General features: G+C 36.6%; 1 protein-coding gene across 1 annotated transcript in view; it reads left to right on the top strand.

The window, feature by feature from the left end:
• Positions 1-4,059: 4,059 nt before the first annotated feature.
• Positions 4,060-23,941, top strand: part of GTF2A1L (general transcription factor IIA subunit 1 like) — a gene marked incomplete at both ends in the record, with an annotated part of 41,182 nt that continues 21,300 nt past the window's right edge. Inside the window, 7 exons of the mRNA XM_081068845.1 lie at positions 4,060-4,080; positions 4,198-4,314; positions 6,403-6,504; positions 6,706-6,829; positions 14,935-14,990; positions 16,286-16,370; positions 17,719-18,308. Of these exons, the coding sequence (XP_080924971.1) occupies positions 4,060-4,080; positions 4,198-4,314; positions 6,403-6,504; positions 6,706-6,829; positions 14,935-14,990; positions 16,286-16,370; positions 17,719-18,308 (1,095 nt within the window). The remainder of the gene's footprint in view (positions 4,081-4,197; positions 4,315-6,402; positions 6,505-6,705; positions 6,830-14,934; positions 14,991-16,285; positions 16,371-17,718; positions 18,309-23,941) is intronic.

Here is a 23,941-nt window from a genome sequence, read left to right as displayed (position 1 = left end):
GACAAATTAGGAAAAAAGAAAAGTAGTTATTGTGAGAACAAATCTGTTTGGTTCTCTCCAGTTCATAGCCTTAAGTTCAGTTTATTGGTCTCTAAGTAGAAATTTAGGTTGGAAAATTAACTGGAGACAATGGACATTATGCTTGCTAATATTTCATGTTCAATGTATGATTATACAATTGTGATTAAAGAAATGAAAATGGAATAATTCGTTAGCTAGGAAATTACTGAATCCTTATCAAGACCCTGATGAGAATGTTGAAAAAGTAGCCATGGGAAAAATTGTGTTTAAAGTCATCCTTAATAGTTTCCTGAGTTAATTATAATCACTAATTTTCATAAGCACACAATGTATACAGCTCTTTAATATTAAAACATTTTGAAGTAGGCAGCAATGTGATCATTAACGGTGTTCCACTGTGTGATAAGGTCACCAGTTAGCTATAGCATTGGGTCACATGGTCATTTTAACTGAAATCCTGTCGGGGTGGGGGGAGGGAGGCACCATGGTGGAGCAATATCTGATGTTCAAATAATGTAAGTTGATTTTGGAGTTGTATTAGAAAATGGAAAACGTTACAAAAGTGCAGAGTATAAATAAATCAGAACTACCAACATTGTAACTATTTCAGAGTTACAAGGTGAGGCAAAGATTATCTGGATTTTCATTTCCTGGAAGATATGAAGGATGAAACAGAGGTGGAGAAACACAACACTGCTGGTTTTAGCGCACTGGTTGCAAACTGTTCAGAAAGTAATTATGAATATTTTTTGCCTTAAGCCGTATGCTCATCGACTAACTTGTATTTTTCATTACTGATACATGTTATTTAGAGTTTTATACAGTTACTGAAATGCTGTGTATTTGGTTGTAAAATGTAATGTGTAAAAGATAATGGGATATCTCTAAAACACATTTCAAAAATTCATATTCAGAGAGAGGACTTCACACACAATGGCTTTTTCTCACTATAAGCAAAGTAAAATTGTTTCTTTACTTTTGTAATAGTATCACTGAAACCTCTAGGCAAAAGTAACGAGCACATACAGAATGCACAGAAATTAATCTGATTATTAAGATTTGCTTAAAAGTTACAAAACACGTATTGATTATACATGATATATTAAATATATATTGTAATCGCTAGCCAAAGCAGGAGGAAATGAAAATCTGATGCTCTGACCTGTGATAGGCAGTTGGGGGGAAGAGCTTTATGCTTTTCCACAGGTGTAATTTCAAAGAACTGCATATTCAACTAAGGACCAAAGCTCAGCATTCCTTTTTTATTGTCTATTTACTAACATAAGAAAATAGTCACTGTAAAATTGCCTCAGTGAGGCTTTTGGATCTTGAAATTCCAATTTTAGCATCAAGAGCGTTTTGTGTATGCAACACACTTTACCTCTGAGTTTGAAAAATGGACAAAAGAAATGTGGCCATTACATCCCTGTAACAGTCTGCTTGTTTGATGATAACCTGGGGTCAGTGCTATTCAATAAAGTCTATAAAGATTCCTTTACATACTTTTCAAGTGCTCTTGTGATTGTGAAGGTGTTCACGAAACTTTAAATGCTGAGATTACAATGAGGGAAAACCAAGCCTTCACGAGTCACAGGCCAATCAGAGAATGGGCCCTATATTAATTATCTCATGCTATGAAGAAATTACCCCCAAATTCAACTGCTTAAAATGACAAATATTTCTCATCTCACACAGTGTCTGAGGACTGAGAATCTGAGAGATTCCTAGAGGGTGGTTATGATTCAAGGTCTCTCGAAGGGATGCAGTCAAGCTGTTCATCAGGGCTGCAATAATCTGACAGCCCAAATGGGGAAGAATCAATTTCCAAGGTGACTCATGTGATTGTCACAGGCTTCTGGTCCTTGCTGGCCATGGGCTGAAGTCTCAGTTTTTGTCCTATGGGCCTCTCCGTGGGCTACCCCAGTGCCTGAGTGTCCTCATAACACGACAGCTTTCTTTTCCCAAAGTGTGTGATCCAAAGGAATTTCAGAAAAGGAAGGTATAGTCATTGGTTATCTATTCTAGCAAGTGACAGACCATCACTTCTGCTTTGTGCTATTAGTCACCCAGAAAAACCATGACATAATGTGGGAGGGCACAACACAAGGTTGTAAATATCAGGAAGGGAGGATCACTGGGGCCATCTAGAAGCGGGCTACCACAGGTCCAGAGCAGATTTGCAACTTGGATTCAGCCAGAATGTGAGTTAAACTACATGTCTTCTAAAAGCCCTTGTCTATTATTGGGAAGACATTACATCTGAGTCTGCTAGTGACCATCCAGATAGACCACAAGGAGCAAATGGAAAGTTGCTGACGTTGAACTTCCAAACTTACATGACCACTCTGTAACCTAACTCTACTAAGTATGCTAAGCAATAACAGTTCAACTCTTAGTCACTCTGTTTTGGGGGTACCAAGGTCCAAATTTAATTTCAAAAGTATGTATGGTCTACAGTGTAGCCCAGAAGGGTAAAATATATAATGAAATAATATGAAACAATACGCTCTCACAAAAAGTTAGGTGATTACCAATCCTATGCATTTTGGAATACAGATTTAAAACTTGAGTATGAAAAATATGGAAAACAAGAGACCTTTCAGCTTTCTTATTTCCCAGCTTGAATAATTGAATTGGATTTTACAATATCAGTAGGAATCAATGACTGCTTTTAGCTTTTCTATTTTGGGTGAAAGATAAGTCACTTTTAGTACTTCTGGTGGTAAATTGACAGGTAGAGATACAATCATTAAAAATTACTATATAAAATTCTTGGCTTTTTGTAAAAGAAATTTCAGATAGTTTTCAATTTAGGGAAGTTTTCTAAAGGGCTTCATATAAATCAGCTGCTTAAAACTCACAAACGGTAAGGTACCTGACCCAGGCAAAGCAAATAGAGTGGTAGGGCATAAATAGCTCTACTAAATTTACATGCACAAAAAAAATATAAATAACCAATTGAAAACCTAATGGGATTTTTAATCATTAAATAATTTAGCAATCTGGTTAGGCCAGGACCTATCTGCAGGCTAGAAAGTTCTATTTCAAAGACAGAGTAGTGGCAATAGATGACTTTTCCCCTGCAGGATTCTAATCCTGCAGATTATCTGTGTTTACATCTATCCTCAGTCCTAAGGAAGGTATGCACCTAGATGTTCTACGTTGCACGGGATGGGAGGAACTATGGTAGGTCAAGAGATGGTGATTTCTGCCTGAGGAAGAAAGGAGCCTGGGTGGGATTGGGGTGTTGACTCTATTTTAGCAGTGGTTCTCCACCTCGGCTGCATGATAGAATCAGATTCTCGGGGTGCGACTCAGGTGCCAAGCCTTTATTAAGTTCTACAGGTGATTTCAATGTGCAGCAAAAGCTCAGACTCATGTTTTGAGACAGTCTCATTTAAGCGCCCATCAGCGTCACGTGAGCATGTTAAAGTCCTAGCAGGCTGGGCCTCATCCTCAGAGTTTCTGATTCAGTAGGTCTGGGGTGGTACCCACTAATTTGCATCTTAACAGGCTCCCAGTTAGTGCTGATGTTGCTGTTCCACACTTTGAGAACCAATCTTAGGAGAGTTTGGCTCTCGTTATATTTTTACTGGAGTTCAGCTGCGAGTGGGGCGGAATGAAATTCGGTAGAGGGAGCGAACAGATATCCTGAGTCTCCCTTCTTTCCTGGCCCAACTCCCTTCAAAGCTGAAGGTGAACCTGGGTCTATCACTGCGTCACCCCTCACCTATCTATCTTAGTCTTTATTTCATAGATTGAACAACTAAGGTTCTTCAGGAGTCAGGTGAACGGCCCAAAGCTGGTTAGACCGGATTTAACCGTCCCGTTGTGGCCGGGCCTCTTTGCTCACGCAGGACAACCTCTTCCTGCCTTGGTACCCCGTCTCCCGTGAACCCCGCTGAAGCCATTCACCTTTCTCTCCTCCGCAGCCCCGCCCCCAGCATCCTGACGTAGTTGCGCGGGCAACTGCACCGACCCTGACAGCGCGCCGGGAGCGGTCCTTGTCGCGAGGAGCCAGGCGCAGCGGCCGCGGTTATGGCCTATGTCACCTCCGTGGTAAGGAGGGCCGGCCTGGCCTCACGGCCTGGGCTCTGTACAGGTTCCCGGCTGCGAGCTCTGGACACCCTTTTCTCCGCTGGCCCTTTACAGACTTTCAGACCCCCTCTCCCTTAGGGACTCCGGCTATTGTCCTACGTGCGGAAGGAAGCTGATGAGGGTCAGCTCAGCTGGAAGTTGGGCCTGGCCCCCATCGGAAGAGCAAGTGTCCCTCCTTCTCACTCCTCACCCAAAGTGAGGTTGTCTAGAATGAGATGCTTGGAAGATGTTTAGATAGGGAAACTTAACCCTCCCAGTTTCCCATGTGTTCATAAAGTTCCCGAGTTCAGTCGCACTCGAGTTGTAATTCTTAATTTTAATATGATATTGTTGATTCTAAGCTATGTTATTTACGTGAACTAACAGGTGAAGTTTTATGTTACCCCACCGCATAGTTTTAGAGTTCTCTTCCCACCTCCATCTCGCCATCCTTTAGCATCTTAATGCTTAAATGTACGTTTAGAATTAAACACAAACGTTGCTCTCCTATCCTTAAAGGGTTCCCAAGCCTCACAATGAGAACTGAGAGACTAAATGGCACTTGTGAGACCCTCTATCAATCATAAAAACCCGAATTAAAAAAATAATATGTATATCAAGGGTTCACTTTCACTTTTAGTTCCATCTCAGCAGACTTCACATTTGGCGAAAGGCTGTGTGCTTGTGCAGATCTGTGTTGTTTTATGGGTTCCATGCATTCATGTGTAGCATAAAGCATCCATTTTTAGAGACATTATTTTGATGTGTATCCATTTTCTGATGTTAGTGTGTTTTAAGATATATAAAATACGTATGCCTGAACATAAGCTTGTCGTGTATACCATTTTATCTGATGGGAATCTTGAAGGAGAGAGTATGCACGTGTGTGTGTGTGTGTGTCCTATTAAATAGAGAAGAGGTTAAGGTGCATTTCTTGGACTATACATAGTTTTAATAAAGATAACAGGGGAAGGAAATAAAGTCTAACTGTAGTCCTAGAAGAGAAAGTATGTTTAATGCCTACTTTGCTTTTGAAAATTTATGTTCTAATGGGTTATTTTTGAGGGCTGCTGTTACACTCTGAGGGCAGATCTTAAAGATGTTTTTAGCCCTAGGAGTTTTTTCTTTAGCTGCTAGAACAAACAAGCGTAAATTTATATACCTTTACCAAGGTAAACTGTTTTAGAAGAAGCAATTAATCTAGGGCACTTAATGGATATATTTGTGAAGAATTTATTATTTAAATGTAACTGATTGGCCTATTCATCGGCTTACCCTAGATCTTTAGAAGGATCGGTTTAAAACCTAGCTACTCTTATCATGAGCAGGATTATCTAGACTATTTACTGGGTAGTATGAAAAAGCAATTGTAGAATGCCACAATTTTCATTTTGGCCTGATTAAGCAATTTGAAATAAGAGCAACTCAACTAAATTCCTGTTTTGCCATTTTCTATCATTGGAACTTTCACTAGATCACTATTGTTAGTACACTTAGCATTGTTATTTTTGGACGAGGGTGGGAGTGGAGCACAATTTACATAGATTTATAGGACTGAGTTTATTTCACAGGGCTATTTTTCTATTGATATCGACCAATGTTCAATCTGGATAGAAATCTGCTTACTGTCAGAAATATTACGGCCTGTTTTTGTTAGGAAGCATTTTAGTATGTTGCTTAATCTCTGCAGAGTGCCGATTGTGTAACGGTAAGGTTCATTCATGTCCTTAGTTGCTGTTAGGAAATCCATTTTGGTGCAGTTGTATTTTTAATTGACAATGGTTCAGAAAATTTTTTTGGACTATGTGTATTTTGGACGTGGGATGGGTTTTGGTTACTCTATTGTAAGTGCTTGCCCCAATCTTATGGCTTGGAATGTATTTACATTTGTGGAAATAATTTAGTGAACTCTTAAGAAAGCTCCTTTGGCCTCTGAGAAAAAGGTAAATTGGAGATAGGTTCATTTCCACCTGCCTTAAATTAATTTCCCTTTTAAAAAGGAGTGGGGAGATTAAATACTTACACAAAAGCCAAGTAACATAACGTAACCATACATCTTGATGAGATTATTTTCTCATATTTTATCATAGTCCTGAAATTCAGCCTTGTAGATAGGCTGAGACTATAGGTAACAATTTATGGAAATCTAAGACTATACATACTGGAAGTAAGATGCACTTAGAAAAAATCCTTATGGTGGTTTTTCTTTAAACTGTAAGATTAGACAGTGTACACTGTATGTATTTTAAGGCTGAATACATTCAAACTTGAGAATTTAAAACTTTAATAATTACTATTATGTAGCCTAAACTCTACAGATCTGTAATTGAAGATGTAATTGAAGGAGTGCGGGATCTATTTGCTGAAGAAGGTATAGAGGAACAAGTCTTAAAAGACCTGAAGCAGGTTTGTATACAAGTTTCTCTGCCTTATTGTTATTTTTCAGCTTATATAACTGATAAATTATACAGTTCTAATTATAGTTAAGTACTTACCCATTCATTGTGCCATCAACTGACAGTTATTTTTAAAAAAGTAAAAAAGATAGAAATAAATATTATAATGTTGTATTTTATTTAATAAAAGGAAACATTTTTTTCTCTGCAGCTCTGGGAAACAAAGGTTTTGCAGTCTAAAGCAACAGAAGACTTCTTCAGAAATAGCATCCCTTCACCTCTGTTCACGCTTCAGTTGACACACAGCTTGCACCAAACGTTGCAATCATCAACAGGTTGGATACAGTTAATAAATTAGTACCATTTGGATCTTCAGAACAAATTCTCATTTGGTGGTGGTTTTGAATTAGACAGGGTACTGTTCTTAAGGTGACAGGACTCTGACCTCAAAAATCATTAAATGGACACAGTCATCCCATGTACTTACTGACAAAAAACTAAGGTTATTTAAAGTGTTTTTTAAAAAATATTAATGCCCACAAAGGTGACAAAGCCTTATTCAGAGAACAAGTTACATAGTTTGTGGGCTATTGGGAGTATGCATTGGTTATTTCAGAGAATTTGGGTCTAGTGAAGGAGTAATCCAGCCACCTTTGCTGAAGAAGCAGAAGGAAAGATGGGTGCTTGCATACTGTGCATTCTTTCTCTCATTTGCTTTCTGTACATACTATATATCTGTTATTGGAAGAAAAATGGAGAGTTAACAAGAATATGGAGATTATTCAGGTTACCTTATTGTTTGGGATATACAGAATGATGGCTAGAAATTGACCATATACCTTTTATCTTTATTCTTGGCCTTTTGAATCTATACCTCTGCTTGTAAGAGAAGCATTTGTCCATATTTTTATCAGTTTAAACTAGAAAAGACTAGTGAATGAAAGATAAAAACTATTCTGCTGTATCTTTCTAGCCTTTATTCCTTCTTTTCTCCTCTGATTCTTATAATCTGTATGCTACTCTAATGTGTGTGTGTCTGTGTGTAGATATCTGTCTATCTATCTATCTATCTATCTATCTATCTATCTATCTATCTATCTATCTATCTATGTACACAGACACACAAAAATAGATCTTACTGAAAGAGCTGAAATCCACCAGATTCATGTTTGCAAAGGGGGAGAGTAGACTGGATTAGATCGTCAGTAATAACTAGATTGTTCATTGCACACTGCGGAAAATTCACATGAAAATCCCGGGGGCCAAGATGAAGAGAAAAATAGTAAGGAGGCTAGTATACCTCGTCTATTACAAAAAATGAGAGAATTTAAGTGTGGTAGAAATCATAACTTATAAAAATGAAATAAATTAACAATGAATATTGGATTATCAGGCACATCTTGTATCGAATGCTATGCTTATAAAGTATAGTATAACTCTGCTCTATAAGAATTAGCCATAACAGTTTTAATTACTAAGTTGACATACTGAAACATTTTCTATTAGTTGTTGGATTTGTGGCTGTTTTTGTTTTTAACTTTCCCATTTTATTAAGGCATCTCTTTTATTTCTCTACTTAATAACATTTAAATAACATTAAAAAATTTTTTCTTTATTAAACAACTTCAAAGATTTTTACTTAGGAGTGGTTTGGAGGGTGGCAAGTGTGGAGAAGTAAAATACTTGACTGTCTTTTGACAGAAGCATAGTGAACACTTCTCAGGTTTTTTTGTCATTCAAAATTGCAATACTTGATTTTGCCGCAAGATGGTAATATTCCCAGTGATTTAAATCACAAAATAGTCTTGCAATTGTATATATCATTGGCTTTCACTCCGTACTTTATTATTCTCTGTCTTAGAAGTTAGAATAATAGAAAGAATTATATTTAAACAAGACGGTTTTTCTCATTCTCTTCTACATCTTTTATAATGAAGCAGTTTTAAAAAAGAAGTATGTGTACCCTTTACCAATGCATTATGGGCTTTGTTCCTATCCTTCTTCATTTCTAAGTACCCTACAATAAGATTCTTAAAGCTAATAGCCTTATAAAATTGATGTACTTTTTAATTGTATATTCTCATTGTATACTTTTAAAAGCTTGACTAACAACCTAAACTAACTTACGTCTACAATGTTTTTATCTTTTGATAACAAGTTCAAATTAAATTCACAATGGAATAACTCATCTGTTTTTGGGCAAACAGTAGGGAAAACTTGTTTGCCCTATTGTATTTTTTTGACTGTATTATCCATTTTTTTAATTTTTTTTTTTAAAGATTTTATTGGGGAAGGAGAATAGGACTTTATTGGGGAACAGTGTGTCATTCCAGGACTTTTTTTTTCCAAGTCAAGTTGTTGTCCTTTCAATCTTAGTTCAGCTTCAAGTTGTTGTCCTTTCGGTCTTAGTTGTGGAGGGCGCAGCTCAAATGCAGGTCCAGTTGCTGTTGCTAGTTTCAGGGGGCACAGCCCACCATCCCTTGCGGGAGTCAAACCGGCAACTTTGTGGTTGAAAGGACGTGCTCCAACCAACTGAAGCTCAGTGGCAGCTCACCTCAAGGTGCCATGTTCAATCTTTAGTTGCAGGGGGCGCTGCCCACCATCCCTTGAGGGATTCGAGGAATTGAACTGGCAACCTTGTGGTTGAGAGCCCACTGGCCCCTGTGGGAATCGAACCGACAGCCTTTGGGTTAGGAGCACGGAGCTCTAACCGCCTGAGCCACTGGGCCGGCCCCTGCTTAATAATTTCTTGTATCTTCAGTTGTCAACCGTTTTTTTTTTTTTTTTTTTTGGTCTCAGGACCCCTTTACACTCCTAAAAATTGAGGATCTCAAAGACTTTTCTTTTATGGGGGTTGTAAGTATCTATTTGCCACATTAGAAATTAAAGATGAGAAATTTTAAATTGTTGGTTTATTAATACAAAAAGATTATATGTTAACATAATAATATATATTTGTTAAAAGTAACTATTTTCCAGAACAAAAATATTTAGTGAGAAGAGTGGCATTGTTTTACTTTTTTGCAAATCTCTTAATGTCTGGCTTAATAACAGACAGCTGGATTCTCATATCTGTTTCTAAATTCAATCTGCTGTGATAATCTGGTTTTGGCTAAAGTATATGAAGAAAATCTAGCCTCCCACAGATAGATAATTGGAAAAGGAGATGTATATTAATAGTATTTTCAGATGATTTAATATTACACTAAAACTCAACAAGTAGTTTTTGAGAGGTAGTGCAAAGTGGAATCTGAAACCATGCCAATGGACTTTTTGTAATGTTAAATTTCACTGGTGTATCTTGCATTTTGAATGACTCTTTAACCTATGTGTAATTTTTTAACGTGTTGGTTGTTTGGAAAATATTGGTTCACTGAGTTATACATTTGACATATTGTTTATTATACAAGATAAAAAAGTCATATTCATTAGTATCACTACATCTCTTGTCAGAAAAGTATTGGAAAGCTATCAAGCTCACTGTGGTAGTATATATAAAGTTTCCAAATTTTTAATTTTTGCTTGAAAGCTTGAATTTTATCATTGCCAAACAAATACTGTCAGTTTGTTTTCCTTGAAGTGATGGGCACACTTAGTTCATTTTCAAAAGAATGTCTACCAAATACCCAAGCCTGAATAACCACAGTTTCTGTCAATTATTCTTTCAAGTAAAAATAGTGTTTCTTGAAAAAAGAGGCTAGGTCAGCTCCCAGCTTAAACACTAGCACCAATGCTTCGTTTTCATACTTCTTGTATTTCTGTATGCAGCAGAAATGCTTTATGTGTTCTTTCCATTTCATCACAGACTATTACAAGGGTTGAGATAATTGTTTATGGTTAGTTGCATTAAGGAACTGAATGGCAATGGAGAATAAATACAGTGGCCACTGTTAAGATTTGTACAGCCTTAATTCCTGCTAAGGTGTGTTCCGTTTTAGTGACCATTGCTTTGTGCTACCAGTGCAAATATCAACAAAAAAGAACAAAAAAATATTCAGTGAGAAATGAAAAAGGCTTATATTGTCTTAATATTAGAGAAATGGTTTTGATCTCGTGAACACCCTGAAAGAGTCTCAGGGACCCTTGGGGGTTTGCACACTATACTTGAGAACTGCTGTTCTATTTTAGGGTGATTATATATAATTTACGTTTTTTTAAGACTTAATTTTTTCTTTTTAATTTTATTGGGAAATATTGAGGAACAGTGTGTTTCTCCAGGACCCATCAGCTCCGAGTAGTTGTCCTTCAGTCTAGTTGTGGAGGGCGCAGCTCACTGGCCCATGTGGGAATCGGACCAGCAACCCTGTTGTTCAGAGCTTGCGCTCTAATCAACTGAGCTATCCGGCCGCCCCAAGACTTAATTGTTTTTTTTTTTTTTAGAACAACTTTAGGTGCACAACAAATTTGAGAGGTCAGAAATTCCCCATATCCCTCCTGGCCCCACTCTTGCCAAGCCTCCCCCATTATCACCATCTCCTACCAGAGTGTTGCAGTCTTTACAATGGATCAACCTGCATCGACACATCATAAACCACCACCAAAGTCCATAGTTTATATTATCACTCGGTGTAAATTCTCTGGATTTGAGCAAATTTATAATGATGGCGTAGGTATCCATAATTTTGGTATCCTGCAGAGTATTTTCATTGCTCCCCCAAATCTCCTGTGCTCCTATTCATCCCTTCTCTCTATACCAACTCCTGGCAATCACGGACCTTTTTACTGTCCTCATAGTTTTGCCTTTTCCAGAATGTGTCATAATTGGAATCCTACAGAATGTAGCCTTTCAGATGGTCTTCTTTCACTTTTGACTTTAAGCTTCGTCCATGTCTTCTTTTCTTGATAACTCATATCTTTTCAGCACTGAATAATACTCCATTTTATGAATGTACCACAGTTTATTCACCTACTGAAGCACATCTTGGTTGCTGCCAAGTTTTGGCAATTATGAATAAACCTGGTATAAACATTCATGTGCAGGAGTTTGTGTGGACATACGTTTTCATCTCCTTTGGGTAAATCCCAAGGAACATGATTGCTGGATTTTTGTGATGAGAGGTATGTTTACTTTTTTAAAAAACACTGTCTTCCAAAGTGGCTGTATCGTTTTGCATTCCCACCAGCAATGAATGAGAGTTCCTGTTCCTCCACAGCCTCACAGCATTTTGGTGTTGTCAGCGTTCTGGGTTTTGACCATTCTAATAGGTATCCTATTGTTTTAACTTGCGTTTCCCTGATGACGTATGATGTGGAACATCTTTTCGTATGCTATTTCTGTGTATCTTCTTCAGTGAAGTGTCTGTTAAGGTCTGTGGCCCATTTTTTAATTGTTTTTTTGTTGTTGTTGTTGTTGAGTTTTAAGAGTATTCTTTGAGTTACTTTCTGTATTTTGGATACTGTGTGCTGTCAGACATGTATGTCTTTTGCAGACATTTTCTTTCAACCGGTGGCACGTCTTCTCATTCTCCTGACGTTGTCTTTCACAAAACAGTTTTTAATTTTAATGAAGTCCAGCTTATCAGTTATTTCTTTCATGGATTGTGACTTTAGTGTTGTATCTATAAAGTCATTGCCATACTCAAGGTCATCTATATATTTTCCTAAGTTATCTTCCAGGAATTTTATAGTTTTGCATTTTATGTTTAGGTCCGTGATCCCTTGTGAGTTAATTTATGTGAAAGATGGAAGGTCTGTGTCTAGATATTTTTGCATATGATGTACAGTTGTTCCAACACCATTTATTGAAGAGATTATCTTTGCTTCATTGTATTGCCTTTACTCCTTTGTCCAATATCAGTTGACTATATTTATATGGGTCCATTTCTATGCTCTTTATTCTGTTCCACTGATCTATGTGTCTGTTCTTTCACTAATAGCACACTGTCTTGATTGCAGTCTTCCAACTTTGTTTTTCTTCTTGAATATCGTATTGTCTCTTCTGGGTCTTTTGCCTGTAATGCACTTTTGAGAGGAAAATGGGATTCTGTTAGCAACCTCAGAATAACAGGTGTAAACTCGGATGGTCCTGGGCAAACTGGGACGTGTAGTCATCTAGCCCATGATTGCTTTATCTCTAGGGCAGTTTCAAATTGCTTCTGCTATTTGGTCTTCATCTCACATGGTCTTTTTGATGAAACCATCAGTCATTGTGGGAGGAAGAAAGGGAAGAATAGGAATATAGAGAGGTTTGTGGTGACTTTCATCTTTGAGCTTTCAAACTCCTAAAGTTCAGGTACAAACTATGTGTCCAATTGTTCTTGAACTTAGATCTGGTGAAAATTTCAGCAATGCTGTTGGTTCTTGAGGTGATTTGAGCTAGAATATTCAGTTTGGTCATCAGGAGACATCCATATACTAATGAGTAGTCACAAAGAAGAAATTGACCAGTCTTTGCACCTCTTGAATCATGTGACTTGGATATTAAGATTTGGAATGGTTGGTTCAATGCAGGACCAAGAATTGTGAAATTATTAGGTTGATGTAAAAGTAATTGCAGTTTTTGCTATTATTTTTAACCTTTTAAACTGCAGTTACTTTTGCACCAACCTAATATTAACTGCCTAAAGACATTTTGGTGCATAGGGAAAATTACACTTATAAATGTGAATGTTGTTATGTTATACTAACCTTTTACAAAATTTCTTAAATATGTTTGAGAAATTGAACTCTTTCTAAAGCCTATTGTTTGTGAAATTTAATATTTCTAGAATAGATACACGAAGACCAAAATTTTGACACTTTGCTTCCATTAAAACACATATTCAGTTAAAACTTAATTGATTATCAAAACCATCTTGAATATTTAAAAAAGTGCATTTCAGGCACATAAATTTATATATATGAGTATATATATATATAGTTTTTGAACATATGTAAATGGTGCATATAACTTGTGAATTTAGTATCAAAATTAAGTAGGAGCTGCATGAAACTTCACTATAAAACTTAGTTCACGCTTTTATTCTGATGGCTATAAAGAAACTCTTAAAACTCTTATAGCTCTGTTTGATTTATATAAGTATAGAGAATTATCCTTTAGGATTTATTGCAAGGTCTTTAAAAGAAGAGCATTGTAGCTATTTTTCCTCAAGAAATTCATTTAATTGCTTCAGACAATGTGTTAACAGATTGTTGTTTCCTCTCAGGCGATGGCTTAAGCTGTACCAGCTTAAGCTCTGTTCACTTCAGCTAATTAAGACTAATACCATTGCATTGCTGCCACTCCAATTCTTTCTAATTGAGCCTTTCTAAAAGAATGCCTGTTAATAAGCAAAGCCATAGATGTACAGAGGATAAAAATAATTTTGTGCTTCATTAACCATCAATCTCTGTAGCCTCACTTCTGCTGTCTTGACGTGGGAAGAATAACCATTCTTTTTATCTTTCAAATATTTAGAAAAATATTTGCTCTTCTGAGCTGTTTGTTGTAGATGATAGAGCTGGAAGTAGATCTTTGGGGCAATTTTCCTTCATACAGTATGTGGAAAGGCCATAATAAATACTACATTTAATAATACATATGTGCTACATAAACATGCTCAAAAATTCTTGTTTTTATGAAAGAAAAGGCACCATGATAGTCTAAGAGTCATGTCCTGCTAGGTAAAATCAACCTTGAGGAAAGGTTTAAGGTTGTGACATTGATCCACTGAGATCCCTTTACTGGAGTTACTATTTGTTTTTTAGGCTGAGTTTTTAAAATGATTGCATTTACCACCATTTGGCTAACCTTTTGGATGTGTTATAAATGAAGGGACAGTTAGTATAGAAAATTGGTGATAATAAAGGAAAGATATATGAGGTTGCAGGTCTAATGCAGGTTGAGTTGGTGTTTTCCTAAGAATTTGTTCTTATATTTTTCTTAGTAGTCATACCTGTTTCATGCAAAGACTTCAGGAGACATGTTCTTATTCATTCATTTCTAAAACTATGCAGCTGTGCTTGCTTACTCGGCTAAAGTACTGTAAATAATTTTTCATAACAATGAATAAATTAAAAATGCTTTTGAACCTATAAAATTTAGAATGGTGTATGTTGGGTTATATAATTTTGCTCAACAGTTTAGACTCTTGGAAATGTGCTTTTTAACAAATACTGCTTTTTCTCCCCTGTGAAAAGTCGTAATGGAGATTTAGTGTGATATTGACTTACTAAAGGCAACTTAGGTATTCCATTATGCATTTCTGTAGTACCGGATACTTGATTACAATGATATATTCTCTTTTGGCATTTAAAGTAGGTTAGTTGTAAAGTCTTTAGAGTTGTTGGGAAAAAAATATAGTTAAATACTTTTACCTCTCTTGGAATCAGGAAGTTTAGAATTCACCATGGTCAAACACGTTAGTGATGAAATCCAGTTTTTAAAAAATAAGGTAGACTTAACAATTTTATTAAATTAGTGAAGTCTAATGGATGTTTAATTATTTTGTTTTCCATGCAGCATCGTTAGTTATTCCTGCTGGTAGAACTCTTCCCAGTTTAAACACAGCAGAACTGGTATGTACCTTATTTAAGATACATTTTAAAAGATAGGTGAATGGTGGCAGAAGGCTGGGCATAGATGTAGTTCTTAATTCTCCATTTGAACAGGAAAAGGTGTAGTAAAGGATGGGGAGACAGGAATAACTTTTGTAACATTGATGTTGCAAAAACTCCGGAGTTCCAGAATTGACGTTTTCTTACCACATTTTCCTACTCCCACAGTAGTTGTTAGCATCTGCCAAGACCTACTTACAAAGTTAGGACATTTCTGAAGTTACATTGTGTGGAGTTTTAATCCACGGTATAACGTAATATATTTGGTGGATCCTAAATAGATAATATTGATATGGTATTTTTTTCTGATTCCTCCCCCTCCCCCCAGAGTTGAGTTACATCATAATTCTTCCTTTAAGTGGAATATTTTGGTCATTTTTTACTTTTGTGTAGTAGAGGTTACAGTACAGATTCCCCTCATCTAGGATTGGGGGCAGAAAATAAAATGAAAATTTACATATAGAAAATTGAGTAGTTTTCAGTGGGGGAAAAGTAGCCCTTTTTCTCTTACCTGTCTTCCATGGTACCAATGGTATATAACCCACTGTTTTTCATATTCTTTCAGCCCATGAGCTACCTTTCCAGGGTAAAGAGTTTAGTGGGCTATTTATTTCCATTTCTTCATTAAAACCAAACAATAACCACACTCCTTTCAGGATTTTGGGGAAGAGTAGTGCTGCTTTTGATAGGAGACCAATGAAGAAATAGCTCTGCCTTTGAAATTCTTGGAAATACCTTTTTTCCTGATTAAAGAAATCATATACTTCTAAAAAGTAAAAACAAATTTATAACGTCAAAAGTGAAAGACACCTGCAGTATTATACCCCAAAGATAACTGCAAAATTGCCCCCCGAAAGGGTTGTACCATGTACACTCATATAAGCAGTCTGAAAGAATTGATTTTTATCACATATTAATCTTTGGAATTTTTGCAGGTCTGACAGGCAAAAATGTTAATTGACTTTTGATTTAGTATTTAAAATGTTTAAAACCCTAAGTTTTTATTATTCCAAGGTAAAAATTATACATTATTGTATTACATACTTTAAAATACCATTAGTGATCGACTTACAGACTAGAGGTCTCCCATAAACAGCTGTGGATCTTACATTTGACATCTTGAAGATCGGTGGCCCAGGCAAAGCTATGTAGTGGGCAAATTTTATAAGTCAGATTTTTTGACCCTCTGAGAGATCAGGGAAAGCAGATACAAATAAAGCCCTTTTCTAACTTTCTAATATAAATTTATCATGTAGGGTTCCTCCAACTCCAGTGCAAACTTGACTTTTCCTGGTTACCCTATTCATGTACCAGCAGGTATGATACTACAGACTGCATCTGGTAAGAGTGTCGTCTGAACATGTTTTCTGTTTAGCATTGGTATTGCCTTCTGGATGTTAATTTTCATGATTCTAAAATAAACTTTATACCAGAAGTTATTGAAGTTATGGGAACTTTTAATAAAACTTATTTTAAAAGTAGTGATGAACGATGGTTATTAGTGTTATGAAGGCAATCTACCATGAAAGACAACTGTACCAGGCCTGTCCTGTATTTCATTCCTAATTGTCTTTCCCAACATTGTATAAGATGCTTTATGTATGTTTTCTCTAATTCAAGTCAGATATCTAAACATATCTGCATTTCTGCTAGCTTTGATCAAGAAAAACTGAAGATTTATATTGATCAACTTTTGCCTCCTTTCTTACTGGAGATTGTATGACATAATAGAACATCCACAATGTTTGGAGACTAACCAACCTCTGCTTTTCAGAGTACTGTTCCTTGATTTGGAAGACAATCATACCCATTCTTTGGGTTGTTGCCAAGTTTAAGCAAAGCATCTAACTCAGTGTTCAACAAAGAAATTTCATCTTTTCAGTAGAATTTTAAGGGGGAGAGGGAGGATAAATTTGATAACTTTTTTTTTTTTTAAAGATTTTATTGGGGAAGGGGAACAGGACTTTATTGGGGAACAGTGTGTATTTCCAGGCCTTTTTTCCAAGTCAAGTTGTTGTCCTTTCAATCTTAGTTGTGGAGGGCACAGCTCAGCTCCAGGTCCAGCCGCTGCTCCTAGTTGCAGGGGGCACAGCCCATCATCCCTTGCGGGAGTCGAACCAGCAACCCTATAGTTGAGAGGATACACTCCAACCAACTGACCCATCTGGGTGCTCAGAGGCAGCTCAGCTCAAGGTGCCATGTTCAGTTTTAGTTGCAGGGGGCGCTGCCTACCATCCCTTGCGGGACTCGAGGAATTGAACTGGCAACCTTTGAAGTTAGGAGCACGGAGCTCTAACCACCTGAGCCACCGGGCCAGACCAAATTTGATAACTTTTGACATTATTAAGTTCTTGTTTGGTATCCTTGTCTTAAAATTGTTTTATCTTATATTTTGAATGTGTGAAATATATTCTCCATGATTATGTTTGTTAAAACCCCAATTTGGGTTGGTAACATTGTAATTTATGAAACAACAGGAAAGGATCACGGAGTTAATATTAGTGGCCTGTATATATCTCAAAATGTGCTGTATTAGCAATAGTCGGGAAAGGCTAGAGTTAAAGTAAAACATATTTAAAGATTTTATTTGAAAGGAAATTAGGATTCTCTTCTTAGTTTGATTTCTCTCTCTCTCTCTCTCTCTCTCTCTCTCTCTCTCTCTCTCTTTCTCTGGCTTCTCTTTCCTAAGGTCACCTTTATAAAGTCACTGTACCAGTTATCGTGACACAGCCTTGTGGAAGAGAAGCTATTCTTCAGCACCCAATTCAGCAAGTATTTCAGCAGCTTGTGCAGCCTTCAATAACACAGAGCAGTGTTCCACGACTGAACCCATGTTCTCTTCAAGCAACTACCGAAAAAGCACAGCGAATGGAGACTGTGCTCCAACAACCCACAGTTCTTTATTCTGGGACAGTGGATAGGAAGCATTTAGAAAATGCCACCAGTGATATACTTATACCTCCTGGAAATGAGCATAAAATCATGCCTGAAGCTTTGTTGAGTCAGCCGGAGAGTTCTCAGTCTATCCATCTTCCAGGTGTTGTATTTCCTCCACAGGTCTTTCAAACAGATGCTGACGTGGATCCTTTGCTCTGTGTTCCAACAAGCATGACTCCAAATCGGCATGGCGGGCCCCTCTCCCCGGGCCCTCAGGGGGCTCAGCACCAGCACAAGTCTGATGTCCAGCTTTGTGCTCTTAGAAATAGAATGCTTGGATGTGATTCTGTAAAGCAGCCAAGAAATACAGAGAAGCCCAGCAGCCTGCCTGTCTCAGAGAAGGTAGTTTTAGGTTTAACTTACGAGTATTAGGAGATAAACTGTGGCCAATAATTAGACATCCTGAGTTTTTTAAGCTATAGGGTTACTCAGAAGTATAGCTTTGTTTTTTCCTTTAAAAGATTGTTTTTAAAATTGTTTTTAATGTAATAATCCGTTTTTAAAGTATTCATGTTCAATATTTCTAAACTTTAATTTCAATTAATAGAATATTTTTTGAAGAAAATGCGTTTGTTTTAAGGTAATCCGTTTTTACCTCTCCTTTACATTGAGAATTATTTTGTCTGCAGATAAAATTTAAAAGACTCAAAAATCCATCCTAGTGATTAAATGAATACTTTGAAGTTAATTCATTGTCATTCTTAATATACAAGAGATCCGAAGTATTTTTTTCTTGTTCTACCAAATTTTCCTAAACTATCATATGAAAAATTTTCCTATATGAGGAATTCTCTTCTAGTAGATACTTTGTTTCTCCCTGTTTGCTAAAACACTAGTTAACTTAATTTCTCATGGAATTCAAACCAGTAAAAAACAACTTCTAATTAACTTTCCATATTGAAAATAGGTTTTAATTATTAATCTCCAAGGAATTCATTGTGATGGCAGAAGGATTCATGGAGAATTTTGGGTGGTAAAATAAAAAACAACTCATATTATCTTTTTACAATAAAAAGTGTGCTTTACAGCTAACTCTATTTATACAATATTTAGTGGCATATGACAAATAATTAAAAGTATGTGTCTCTAGCTAATGGTTTAGTAGTCCTCTAGAACTGCTGCACAAATCTGTAGCAATGGATAGTTAAGTGCCAACTTTTCATTCTCCTAGGTAGAAGAGGAAAGCTATAGGGCATAGTGAGGGATAACCAATGAAGAAAATACCTGTCAGAAGCTATTTACCTATTTCAGAATGTTTCAGATATTTGATGAAGCCTGTTCTGTATCTTTTAGCGTCTGTTTCTAGTTTAGTTTTGTTATAAAGTACTAAGATTAAAATGTGTTTAGAATTTTTTTGTTACATTTTCCACATAATATATACAATTTAAGAAACGTAGGCTAAACTCCTAATTATGAAACATTTGGTTTCGAGGTAAAATACTAAATTTAAAATAAGTGTTTGTTTTCCTTACTGACAACTTATAGAGGCATTTTTCTCCAGGACTCTGTATGAACTTTGCAGAGTTTTGGTGTGATAATTTAAGGACTTACTCTACTGTTACTTATTAGATGTCAACTTGTACTTTGTTCTGATATGGGGAAATAGATTAGTTAAGTTGTATCAAGGATTGTTGAGGGGACAGTGGTTGAGAGCCTAAGCTTTGGAGCCACAATAGGTTCAACTTCCAGATTTCTCAGTCGTAAGCAAGCTACATAATGTTTCTCTCTGAAGTTATCTTCTGTAAACTGGGCATAAAGCTAACCTCATCATTTTTAGAATTGTTGGAGATAATGTGTAGAGTTTTTATTAGCTTCTAGCACCACAGTAAGCTTTAAAATAGTGCCATTAATGCCTTATGGGCATGTGATATATTGAGTAACTTTTCATGTGACTTGTCGGTTAGTATTAAAATAGATCTATTAATATATTTAAAACACAAAAATCCAAATATTCAAAAGTATTTATAAAATATTTTTTAAATTTACTGCAGGATAGCTTTAAAATAGTTCGTAATCTGAAAAAGTTTATGCTGATATAATTTTCAAAAAAATTATAAATAACATTTCTTTTTTATAAGTAGTTTTTCAGAAATTCTTATTGCTTAAAGCAAGTTACAATTAGCTCTAATTGTTTACTTTTCCTGTGTAGACTACTGGTAATTCTTATTGCTTAAAGCAAGTTACAATTAGCTCTAATTGTTTACTTTTCCTGTGTAGACTACTGGTAATCTTAAATTTCTATGTAAATTTAACATTCTTACTGTTTTGTAAAATATATTCTTGACAATTTTTGATGTGTTCCTGTTTTAAACTGTATGTCACTATATTAAGTTTTTCCTCAGTGTAGGAATTTAGTTTTCTAAATTTTATAATGCCACAGAGAACTAGAAACTCAGGTCTTTATTAGAACTCCAAAAAATAAGAGTAGGAGATAAATGGGTGTGGTAGTGTATCTTAACTCCCTTTTATCTCTTGCCTGCCCTGCACAGCCATCCTCACTGCCCCAACTCCAAATATTGTCATTTCTGCTGCCTGTCCTTTAATTATTTATCTTTCTGACTGCATCCTTTTATCTCCTTCAGAAGCTCCTCTTCTTTACCTGTCCCTCCTGTTTCCGAAGGGTCTATCCTCAGCTCATCTCTTACTTCATGTTTTCCCTGGGCAGTCTCATGCCTTATCTTTTTAAAAAATTTTATTGAGGAATAGTGGGGAATAGTGTGTTTCTCCAGGGCCCATCAGCTCCAACTCCAAGTCGTGTCCTTGAATCTAGTTGTGGAGGGCGCAGCTCAGCTCAGCTCCAAGTCCAGTTGCTGTTTTCAGTCTTTAGTTGCAGGGGGCGCAGCCCACCATCCCATGGTGGGGAATTGAACCAGCAACCTTGTTGAGAGCTCGCGCTCCAACCAACTGAGCCATCCGGCTGTCCCTCTGGAAGCTCCATGTCAGCTCATTGTCTTCAGTCTAGTTGTGGAGGGCGCAGCTCACTGGCCCACGTGGGAACTGACCCGGCAGCCCTGTTGCTCAGAGCCCGTGCTCTGACCACCTGAGCCATCTGGCCGCCCTCATGCCTTATCTCGGTTTTAACCACCATCTATTGATCACTATGCTTTCCACCCTATTACTCCTCTGAACTTCCTCTTGTGTCTGTTTGCCTTCCAGACACTTCTACCAGAATGTCACAATAACTCATTGTTCCTCATCAGAGATGCTGCATGGTAACACTGCCCACCTGGTGTCCCAAGCTAAGGACTGCAATCATCTTTTGGTTCTTTTCCCCCTTAATCTCCTTATAACATGTGCTTTTTAAAAATTATTTTTAAAATGTGGTAAAATACATATGACAAAAAATGTACCATTTAACCATTTTTAGGGGCATAGTTCAGTGGCATGAAGGACATTCACACTGGTGTGTAACCATCGCCACTATCCATCTCCAGAACTTTTTCATCATTTGAAACTGAAATTCTGTACTCACTAAACAGTAACTCCCCATTATAACCTCCATTCAGCCTCTGGTAACTTCTACTTTCTGTCTCTATGAATTTGGCTATTCTAGATACCTCTAAGTAGAATCATACAATATTTGTCCTTTTGCGACTGGCTTATTTCAGTTAGCATAATATTTGAAAGTTCTTAAATGTTGTAGCATGTGTCAGAATTTCATTCCTTTTTAAGCCTGCATCATGTGATTTTGATAACTTTTAGGACTAAATATTTCTGGAATCTGTTCCCTTATCTTCATCCCTACTGACATTGCCCTAATTGTCTCTCACGTGGGATAACATAATAGTTTCCTAGCTAATTTATTAGCTTATAGTCTTTGCTGTTTCTCACTCCACTCCTCCTGGTCCATCCATCCTAAAGTTTAAAGGCTTAGGCTTCAAGGACCAGAATTCTTTTGAATCCCTTCTTTATCCCTGTGACTTGGACACGTTGCTGTTTCCTGATTTGTAAAATAAAGTATCTACCACAGAGTTGTGGGGGTGGGAGGGTTACGTGAGATAATCAATGTGGTAAGTGTTCAGTGCATATTAGCTATTGTCTCTGTCCTTACGGCTACCATCGATTTACTCCAAATGCAGCCTGCTTCACAAGTCACTGAATGTCCATCACCTACAAGATAAAGTTCAAGCTCCTTAATGTCTCATGCAGGGACCTCAATGTTTTTTTCTCAGCTAGAGTTCATTTACTCTTTCTTCATTTCATGCCTACTACTTTATTGGGAACACCAAACTGTAAATGAATCTGTGTTAGCTTTTTTTCCCTACCTCTCTTTTTGCTTTTGTTATCCTCTTTACTTGGTTCCTTGATTTTTCTCTCCACCATCCTTTTGTCTGGTTAATTCCTACTTATCCATTTATTACTTCCTCCAGAAATCTTCAATACTTCTCTACCTACTCCTCCCCCTTTATTATTAGATTGAATGTGTCTCTTCTGTGTTATCATATCACTGTAAGCGTGTGTCTGTTATAATGTACTTAAAAGACACACCCAAATGTCTTGTTTGCATTGAGAGGTACATTAATCCTTGTATACCTAGCACCTAAGAATATGTACACATTCATGTATACTAGAATATAAGCTTTTAAAGAACAGGGTATATGATTATTGGCTCAGTACTTCTCAACCTTTGTTAAATATTAGAATCATTGGGGGAATTAAAAAAAAATAACATTTAGGTCTAACCCAAGGGTTTTGGATCTAATTGGTCTGGGGTGGATTCCACTCATTAGTGTTTAAGAGCTTTCTGAGGTGATTGTATTGTTAAAGTTAAGAATTACTTATCTAGCTGAAAATCAGTGTATGAATGAAAAATAGATGGGGTGAGGGGAGAGAATATAACTTCGAGAGTTTTTTTTTCTTCCATTCGGATGTTCCTTTAAAAGATCATATATCATATAGTTATTTGAATTCAGAATTCAGTTAATTGGGCAAATATATTTTGAGTCACTATATGTCACTCCTAAATTAATATCTAAATCAGAGATTTTAAAAACCAGGTGTTTGATGCTTCTCTTTGTAGGAAAAAAGCCAATTTAACAGAGTAGTTTAGTATTTGTCAAAATAATGTATATTTCGTGCCAAATAAGAGTAGAGTGGCATGGGAGGCTATTGTACATGGTCAGGTAATATATAATCACTGCTGCTATGATAGATACCTGGGTTAAATCTGTTAAGAATTAAAAATGTGTCTTGCCATTATGATTTTAGGCAACTGAATTTCACATAGTTTAGTTTGAAAATGTGAAAACAAAGTATGTTATAGCTTAGGTTTCTCTTGGTTTATATTGATCCCCACATATGGGTGTGAACTTCTGTCAGGCCTTACCAGCCATTGGAAAAATATGGTTCTTTCATTAAGAATATAGCTTCAATTGGAAAGGTTGGAAGTGGGATTTGATAAACAAAGCTTCATCTTGAAGCTTACTCTGTGTTTGTTCATTGTACTATCCAGCTATAGAAGCCATATGCCATTGAAGAGACCTTGGTGAAACCGAGAACCTTCGAACTCACTGAGTTGGTCTGTTTTAGAGCAGAGAAAGAAAACTGAAGTAGTGCCTCTCAGGTGATGTCATCGCAACTGTTGACATTTTTTTCATATTCAGCTGGAATTCATAGATGCATCAGCCATGACTTTCCTTTAACATTCAACAAGATAAAAAATACGAGTGTTTCTCAGAGCAGCCAGCATCTGATTTTGATCATTATTTGCAGATTGGCACGCTGAAAAAAATTCCTGTCGTGAGACCTTTTTTTGAGACCTGGAAATTGACATCTTGGTAATAACGAAAAGTTTTTTTGCTTAGCAAAATTTGGTACTCTCTGCACCGCTGATGGTGCTCCTGAGATGCTGGGCAACACGTGGGTTTGCTGCTTCAGTGAGGAGAACATTGCTATCTATTTCAGCACATGGCGTGCATTAGTGCTAAAACACAGCCAATAATTCTAAAAGAAGTCTTGTCGGCTGCCATGAAATT

Source organism: Rhinolophus hipposideros (genome assembly GCF_964194185.1).
Source record: "Rhinolophus hipposideros genome assembly, chromosome: 12".
NCBI classification, from domain to species: Eukaryota; Metazoa; Chordata; class Mammalia; order Chiroptera; family Rhinolophidae; genus Rhinolophus; species Rhinolophus hipposideros.
This window is presented reverse-complemented; position numbering and strand designations above follow the sequence as displayed.